Source organism: Candoia aspera, chromosome 2, assembly GCF_035149785.1.
Source record: "Candoia aspera isolate rCanAsp1 chromosome 2, rCanAsp1.hap2, whole genome shotgun sequence".
NCBI lineage: Eukaryota > Metazoa > Chordata > Lepidosauria > Squamata > Boidae > Candoia > Candoia aspera.
Window position 1 is genome coordinate 153,745,332 of NC_086154.1, and position 9,444 is coordinate 153,754,775.

Consider the following 9,444-nt stretch of genomic DNA (forward strand, 5'->3'; position numbering starts at 1 on the left):
GGCTGTTCTCTGCGAGCGATGATCTGTAATCTGCCCAGTAAGCCAACATATTCTTGCCCACATCCCACCAATAAGAAGGTCCATGCAACATACTGACTCAGCTTGTGCTTCATGCCTTTAATTTCTTGGTTTACTATTTCTTGCTGTAATGGTTGCCTATTCTAAAACACTATCAGACTCATGAGCAGGAATTCAAAGATATCTGATTTATTAAAGAATAGTATGCAGGATCACAGAGAAAGCTGAGAATGATAAAAACATGCCAAACGCAAACTAAAAACCCTTGGTGCAAATGAAATCCCTCCCCCCCATAGAATCTTCCCAAATTCACAATCCCAGGTGCTCCTAACGGTTTCTGATGGTCTGCGGGAAAAGTCCTTGAACAGAGAACATAACCCAAACACATTCCATTGTAATGAACACAGATACAGAGCTTGGTACAAGGTTTCACAGCAGCTCCCTCCCAAACAGAAACGCGCATCAGCGCCATGGCATGTGAAACGTTACGATGTATACTGTACATTGAAACAGTGAACATGACATACTGCCCCCCCAAAAGAAAGAAAAGACTAAGCAGCAGGCTTCAAAGGGTAAGCAAGGTGGAAACGGTGAACTAAATCAGGAGCATTAACATGGCGGGCAGACACCCATTCAGGATGAGGAAAGTGTTTCCATCGGACCAGATACTGGAGGGTGCCTCGAAGCTTGCAAGAATCAATGACCTCCTTGACCTCAAAGTGCTGTTGGCCATCAATCATGATCGGAGCAGGAGGAGGAGATTGAGGATGCCAGTGTGAGGAGTGGTGGACAGGCCTGAGCAAGCTGCAATGGAAAACAGGGTGCAAGCGTTTCAAATTGTGAGGCAGGTCCAATTTAACAGTAACTGGATTGATAAGACCAACAATAGGGAAAGGACCAATGAACTTGGGAGCAAGTTTTTTAGAGGGTTGTGGTGACTTGATAAATTTGGTAGATAGATACACCTGATCCCCAATCTTGAAGTCGTGTTGCAAGGAATGATGCTTATTGGCTTGAAACTTGTAAGCAGCTTGGGCATCAGCCAAAGCTTGTTGAATCACCGGCCAGGAATCAGACAGCTTAACAGCCCAGTCCGATGCAGGACATGTTTGGGAAGGGGGTTGTGGCAGTTCAGGGATGGGAACAAAGTCGTGACCAGAAACCACACAAAAAGGGGTTGCCCGGTACTTTGATGGACAGCATTGTTGTAAGCCACTTCAGCAAAAGGTAGTAACTCCACCCAATCATCCTGATGGTAGTTAATGTATGCTCTAAGAAACTGTTCAAGAGTGGAGTTTAAAATCTCAGTAGAACCGTCAGTCTCAGGATGGGAAGACGTGGACAGCGCTTATTTGGTGCCAATCAACTTTAAAAATGATTTCCAAAACTGGGAAGTAAACTGTGTCCCATGGTCACTGACCAAACAGGAGGGGCTACCGTGGAGGCGGTAGATGCGGATGAGAAATAGGCGCGCCAACTGCGGGGCTGACGGGATGGATGCACATGGAATGAAATGTGCTTGTTTGGAAAAAAAATCTTTTACAACCCAAATGACAGTTTTCTTCTGACTGGGAGGAAGATCCACAATAAAATCCATAGAAATCTCGTCCCAAGGATGGGACGGGCTGGCCACTGGCTGTAGAAGCCCCTGTGGTTTCCCCCCTTTTCGTTTTGATATGGCACAAACAGGACAGGAAGCAACGTAGTCTTTTACATCACGTCTCAAGGTAGGCCACCAGAATTGACGACGAACCAAATGCAATGTTTTGACAAAACCAAAGTGTCCAGCAAGTTTATCATCATGGGAATGCTGTAAAATCTCAGCTCTTAAAGTTTCGGGCACATAAAGGCGGTGTTCCACCCACGCCAGACCGTGACACTTGCACCTTTTCTGTGCTCTTTGTAGCTCAAGCTCAATTCTCATAACTTCTGTTTAAGGGCTGATTGCATGGAACCTCTTTCTTTCATGGGTTTACAACAGTCAGGTCACACCTGTTAGAAACGTATAGCAAATTGCTCTCCAGGAATTATCTCCATAAGTTTATTTCAAAGAGCATCCCATGCAGGTGTTTAAAGCAGAAGTCAGCAGTGTGGCCCTACCACTGCAGCAGCACTTCAGTGGTGAATTGTGTTCTCTCCCTTTCTTGCATCTGCTATTTGACATTCAAAACAGCACATGACAATGACATTCCTGCATTCCAATTAATTACTTTTTTGTAGTTTCTTCCAGATAACAAACTATGCAATGAACTTAATTCAGCTGGCCAACTGAACTAATTCCTTCTTTTCCCCCCACCTCTAATCTTTCATTTGTATTTTTAGGACTCATTGATGCCATCTTGTTTCATTGCTGTGGCTGCTACATGTGCCACCTTCCTGAGGTGTCCACAGGATCCACTGCATCTCACCATTGCAACACACATTTTTCCTCATTGGGGCATGTGAGTGATGTCCTGACACATGTACTTAAATGGGAGGAGCTTGCACCACAATGTCATTTGCCCCCTTGCCATCCCCTGTGGCTGATGATGTGCTGCCTTCCCTCATCAGAATTCAAGGCAGTTCAGAGGAAAACTTCAATAAATGTGAGAACTGCAGCAGTGTTGTAATGTCTAAAGATTTTCTTCAGTGCTGCAATCAGCTATGCCAACCCCCAGAATATTCTATTCTAATCCATAAGTTGAGCTCGGTGACTAGACTGGCATAAACTTTGCTGCCACCACCAGCAATCTCAAACCTTCCCTGGGCTGATGTGCTGTCCCTATTTATGGTGTATAAGGGGAGTTGAGGACAGGGACTGATGGATACCAACAGCCTTCCTGCTTGCCTGCCTGCCTGCCTTCCTGTCAACAGCCAATGAGAAATCAACTATTAGGGAAGAGGCGAGTTTTGACAGATGGCTCGGCCAGCAGATTTAGCCATCTGCCAAAACACACTCTGATGTATTGCAATGTTTTCTGTGGGTGCATTCAATGAACATTTTGTAATGATTAAATTGCATCACATCATTTCTATCTGCAAGGATAGAAGGATGATTCTGCTTTCTTCAGCCTTTCTGCTCTGGGGTACTGGAAGAATACTTCCTCTAAGTGGATTTGGGACATGCCAGGATGGTGCTGGGGAAGATTGGAAGGGAAACTCCCATTGTGCAAGCAGAAATCACTCAGGAAGTGCCAGATGTAGCCCAATAATTGTACAGTTATTCCACTCTTCCGTTAAAGAGCTCCCGAATCCCAAAGGAAGTTTTGGGTTACTTCTTATTCAAGCCCTGCTTACAATTAAATGCTCCAAGATCAGTCATTAATCTATTAGGAGTTAAGATCGTATCCAAGCCTAAGCACATGGAACTGAAACCTCTGCCTTCAAAGCAACCCATTAGAACTTAGATTGTATGTTTTGTTGGGTACAGATTTATCCTCACACAGTTTGTAAAGGGCCAGGTAATATCCATCCATCCATCACTAAAACAGTTCTTCAGAATCTGCCAGAGAACTTCAATTATTGGATCGATCAGAAGAAGAAAAAATAATAATCCTGAAACGTCATTGCTTATTAACAATGCACAGGACACCAAAGTAAGAAATCAATTCTTTATTTTATATATAAACAATTCAGAGGGAAAGTAGGTGAGCAAAATGATAGAAAACTAAACATTCAAGAGGGAAAGTAACATATATGTATTGGCTCAAAAATCTATCTTCTGAGAATTTCCTTCCTGTCCTTGATTCTTCTGTACCTTAAGTATCACAGCCAAACATACTCAGTGTGTTGGACAGCTGGGCGAAGTCATTGCACAAACTCTGGAATTCTTCATCCTGACATTCATCATCATCTGGCCATCTCTCAATCCAGGTGTTCCTTGTAATGATGTAGGACATTCTGGAAACAGGAAACGGGATAGCTTAAAACTTAGCCCTGCAAGGAAATCAGTTAAACCGACTCCTGTGGGAGCAACTTGCTAGGCGTGGACTGAATCCAAATATATTTCTCAATCATTTCATCCTCTTAAATATGGCCACTGAATTTTGATTTTGACTTTAGGGTGAGAGAAGAAACTTTTCTTTTTCCTTAAAAGCCCTATTCTGAAACAATTGAATTCTGGGAAATTAAAATGGCTGCTGCCATAAAACATGATTGTCACAACAATGGAAAAATACACCCTCATGAGTTGCAAGATTTGGCAGTATACAAATGTGACAAAATAATGAATGAATCCAGTGATAAATCAGTTTTGTCTGATAGATTGCTTTTCCCCAGTCCTAGAAGTTAGACATTTCAGTTGAGATGCATAGTAGAATATTGGATCTGAATGCTACACGTGTATACTATCAACAAAAATTAGTATGTCTGTTTGTGAACCCCAAATGGAATGAAAAACCCCTCCAATGCGCCACAGCTAGAACTTCGCAAAGTCAACCAGGCAAGGAGAATAAGAGAGGCATCGGGCTTGTGGTAGCTCTAGGCAATCCTAAATTCAGGAAGACTTTTAAGAAGTGTTAGGTGAAAAATGAGAAAATCCTTATTTTCCTTTCCTAAACCACCCAAATAGTATCTCAGGAGGATCTTGTCTTCTTGAGGTAAATGAGTATCAACCCTAATGCTTCGAAAGATACCTAAAACAACAGATGCATGTTCCTAAACATACAGTGATCATCTACATCAGCCTTTCTCAACTTTTTGACCCTGGAGGAACCCTTGAAATATTTTTCAGGCCTCGGGGAACGCCTCCACATTCAGGCTCAAATATAGGCCAGAAGTTACAAAATTATTATATGCATTTCATGTATAGGGCTATATATATGCAGTAACCGTGTTCTTAAACTAAAAATAAAGAATGAAACATACCTCTTTAATGTGAAGTTGCCTGATTTTGGAATAATTTTTAAAATAAATTCTGATCTCCCAGGGAACCCCTTAGTGACCTCTCGCGGAACCCTAGGGTTCCATGGAACCCTGGTTGAGAAACCCTGATCTACACGGTCTCCTTCATGTATTTGATTGCTTAGAGAGGAACAGCTAGATACAGCCCTTCCTTTATTCATCTGACTGTATTATAGAAACAATGGTGGAAATAATTCAGAACAAAGTGAAAGGAATGGGTTAGACTAGTAGGTCTGGGTTGCAAAACTTTGGACAACCACTAGGCAGATTTGGACAACCACCAATAAACTCAAAACCACTATGCAAAGAGATACAGAAAACTTGCACTCTTTTCTGCCATCACGTGCAGGTCTTTGCAGCCCAGATCTGGAGGCGCTGGGAGACTTGAGGCAGTGGTAGAAAAGACCCCTCCAGGCAAGTGCAGCTCTTCAGCATGACACAGAGCATACAGACTGTGTGGCTTGAAGCATCTGGGTGAAAGCTTTATATGTTCCCAGAAAGATGTTGGTTGGGAAGATGGTGCTACCCATACACACAGGAATCTAAACATCGTGGTTAAGCTTATCCCACAGTCTTCCCCAAAATGTCCTCTGTAACCTACAGAAGTTTTCTGTGGCGTCCGATAAATCTGAGGAAGAATGGCTACCATTATATTAACAGATGCAGATTACAGCTGCTTTTGAAGTTGTTATGCAACGTTCTGTGGCATTGTAGGTCAGGTGTTCTGTGGATTTGGTAGCAGAAAAGCAAAGTCTGTAACATTTTAGAAAGTTAAAAAATTAGTGAAATACATACTCATCTTTCATGGGCCACAGGTCACTGCTGAGACCCCAGATCAGATAGTTATTGTTCACCTTCAGATTCAGAGCCTCCTTGCATTTCATCTGACTTATATACTGGCGGGGCTTTGCTTGTGGATTTCGGTCAGTGCCTGCAGAAATCAGATAAAATCTGAATAAATATTTCAATAGGGGTATGGTCTTTCACTGGCTTGTTTAATACATATCTCTATTGCATAACTAATGGCAAGCAACCAGAGAAGAGGGAGTGGCTGTATTTAGAGGGAAGGAGATTAAAGGACAGTTGCATTTGCCCTTTCTCAAACTGCTATTGATCCGTATTGATCACGCTGGGGAAACAAAGCATCTTCTCAGCTCTACTTTTTTCCCCAGAGAGGCCAGCTTTATACAACATTGATACTGCAACAACGTGTAGATTCTAAGCCAGTTCCCTATCTCATTACTGGAGCACTTTTCATGCTTTACAAAAGTAGCAGTCCAACAACACCCCTCGGTGGATGATCCAGAGGAGATTCTATCAACAGAACTAAAAGGGAGGCAATCTTTGCAAAGGGAAGGGAGGCCACTGGCACCCCCCACAACAGATCCTTCCCACGCTCTTTTGGAGGTTCCTCCAACTCACTGGAGCAGATGGATCAGGATACAGACAAACGGTACAATTGATAAAAATGGCCCCTCCCCGTGCTTCAGATGGAACTCATCCCTAGATCCAAAAGCCTCCCAACGGACAAAATCCGGAGTCTTTATTTAAAACAGAAACATTCACTTTAGAAAAACCCTGCTGTGAGTTTGAGTGACAGTGATAACGAGGAATAAGATACTCGCTTTGCTTAAAGCACAGAAAAAAGAGTGAAGAGATCCATTTAAAGCCACACAGATCACACAAGCAGAAAAATACACCAGACAGACCTGCATCTGTTTCTGCACCTTTACTGTAACTAGAAGCATTAAAAGGGGGACTTTATTTTAAGCAACGTTGATTTATTAAGTTGTACGCTACTCCATATTCCTTTTGATAATTATCAAAGGTACGAATAGGGGAAGTTTGAAGGAATTCCTGAAAGACATCTGTGAGGATGATGAATCCCCAAGTGTTACAAAAGATTCTGGGAAATACCCAATTGTGCACATTGTGAGAGAACTCCTATCTGACCGCCAGTGGGACATACTTCACTGTTCTATGGAAACCTGAGCTTCTGGGCCATAAAATATGTCCGACTGGCACTCGAGATACAGGTTTTCAATGGCTGCCTCTTTGTCCTTTTGAGAGAGCGATGGCACTGTTTCTCAAGGGAAATTCTGGGAAGCATTGAGGTTTCTGATCGTACAAATGAAAACTCAGTAAGTAAGTGAACTTCCCCCTGAAATCTGAGTGCCTCCCTGTTGGCCTTCCAGAAAGCCTTCAAGGCCTTGGGTTAGGGTGGCTGGGGCCCCTGTCAGATACGTTTGGGGGTGTGGATATTGTCAGCTGGACTCACCCTCTGTTCCTTATTCCTTTGTGCTTTTCTCTTTATAACGTTATTATATTGCATTTTCTATTTTGTTTGATTTTATTTTACACTGCCCAGAGTCAGCTTGGAGTTGGGCAGCACTTAAATTGAATACATTAAATTAAATTAAATTGACTAATGTGAACTTTAAAATGAGGTTCAAAGGAACTGTCAGATTTAAAGAAAATGTTTCTATTATCTAATATATGCTTTATTTTAGGGGGAAATTCTTACCTGCTTTAATGATTTCTAAGACTTCCATCAAATAGATATCATTACCATCTTTTTCTTTGGTTTGAAGCAGCTTGGTTTTGTAGACTTTTAAAAACAAAGACAAAAACAATGCTCATTAAGACAGCTGATTATTTTTCACCATGAATGACTTAATCAGGGAGGCATTGGTATGCTAAAGTTTCCACCTAGGCTGGGCACTTCCAGCATGGGTCTTTGGGGCAGCCTAGAATCCACCAAGCGAGGCCTCCGAGTCCTACCTCCGCTGGGGGATGCATGCAATTGAGGGAAATTGTGTATTTCCTCTTGAGGTGCTGTGGTTCTCTGAGTGTGATGGTACTGTTAGCCTTGCAAGGTAGCCCAGACAGGAAGCATGCCCAGATGGACTAATTCTACTTTACCGCAAGTCTAAAAGTACATTTCTCCCTCGTCACCTTGACAGCCCAAGAAACTAGGGAAGGTCCCTTCTGAGACGTTTGGCACGCCTCCATTCCCCCACCCCCCGCCCCAGGGGGGAAAGCACAAGAAGCCTTTCAGAAGGGACCCTCCCTAGTTTTCCGGAGACTAAGAAGCGAGGAGGGGAGAAATACTTTCAGTCTTGCAAAATTCTGTGTAATGTAACCTTATAATAAAGGTAGTGCTGATGCTACTGGTTGCTCTTCTTGTCTGGGCTACCTTGAAGGGTTAACAGTGAGCTTCAGAGCAGTCCCTTCCCCATCTGTGAGAACTTCCACCTCGCCCCACTTCTCAGCGCTGTAGTGTGTAACCTCTCTGTTTTGAGGTTGGGGCCATGAAGAAGATCGCAGTTTGGCTTCATGCGGCCTTTTGAAGGATTGGAAAGTTAGAACAGTGGGAGTGTGGAGTGTGGAAATGCTCTCAGAATCTCATGTTTTGGCTCTACTAAATCAAGAGCTTACTCATTGATCCAGATCCATTGCTAGGAGCCATGACCTACCATGCTGCACTGGAGGGCCAATCGCTCCCCAACAAGCAGCACCATGTTAACTAGAAAAACATCACTGCAGGATGAGGATGTGTAGCGACAGCTCAGCATTCTGAGGGTGAAAGCCCATCTTATTATGAATACGTTCAAAACAGCTGCTCCACATCTTGACTTTATAACAATTAGATGTTGATCATTAACAGTGAAAGACTCCTCTGCCTTCTTAATAAGATTCTGCAGTATAAATACCGTAATCCACATTTGTTGCGCAGGCTAATGCAAGTCGTTTCTGCAGATCAATCTCGTCCTGCTGCTTGAGCAAGGAACAGGTTTCTTGGAGAGGAGAGAAGAGAAGACAGCATGTTGGATTGATTGTTGAAGGTACCTTGTTCCCATTTAAAAACATTGCTAGGGCAAAAAGTAGCCAGCACAGAAGCAGGTAACATCTCGTTTTCAGATGACATCTCTGTCTGATAATATGCAGAAATCAGCATCACTAATTTAAATGAGACTCCCTACCACCTAGATTTAATCTATAAATACCGTTACTTGATAATGTGGTATTTTAGATGCTTGCACTTTCTTATTTTCTCTGAAGAGAAACTCAGATAAGATTTGTACTGTATTTAAGAAACAAAGAAAGCATTGGGAATTTCCAAGGCAATTCTAACAGCTCTGACATTTGGTTTATTATGCACTGAAATAACAATTCAGTAATTGCAATGAATGTTTTGGTTGTCTCTGTACTAGCAATCTTTTGTATCTTCTTTTTCATGTATGTCTAAATCAATGCTTTTCAGAAAGGATGTTGTGCAAATTGCACTTCAAGAAGAGGTTTATTAATAATAAATTACCTGGAAAATTATCAATCACTCATAAGGGATATATTAACAGCTTCACCGTTTATTGGTTGGTGGTTGCAGATTAGTTTCAGATTGCAAATTCTTTTATTCTACATGAATATCAGATCTTATCCCAGCTTTCTATATTATTTTCATGGCAATAATAGATGAAATAGGGAGTGATTAGTCTGAAATCAACAGATACACTTTGTGGATAAGCAGGATTTAAATCTGGATCC

General features: G+C 42.2%; 1 protein-coding gene across 1 annotated transcript in view; it reads right to left on the reverse strand.

The window, feature by feature from the left end:
- Positions 1-3,594: 3,594 nt before the first annotated feature.
- The window catches only part of LOC134490976 (complement C3-like), a 98,834-nt gene continuing 92,984 nt past the window's right edge, over positions 3,595-9,444 (reverse strand). Inside the window, exons 37-40 of the mRNA XM_063294379.1 lie at positions 8,613-8,696; positions 7,424-7,507; positions 5,695-5,830; positions 3,595-3,897 (exon numbers count right to left, since the gene is read on the reverse strand). Of these exons, the coding sequence (XP_063150449.1) occupies positions 3,756-3,897; positions 5,695-5,830; positions 7,424-7,507; positions 8,613-8,696 (446 nt within the window). The 3' untranslated portion in view covers positions 3,595-3,755. The remainder of the gene's footprint in view (positions 3,898-5,694; positions 5,831-7,423; positions 7,508-8,612; positions 8,697-9,444) is intronic.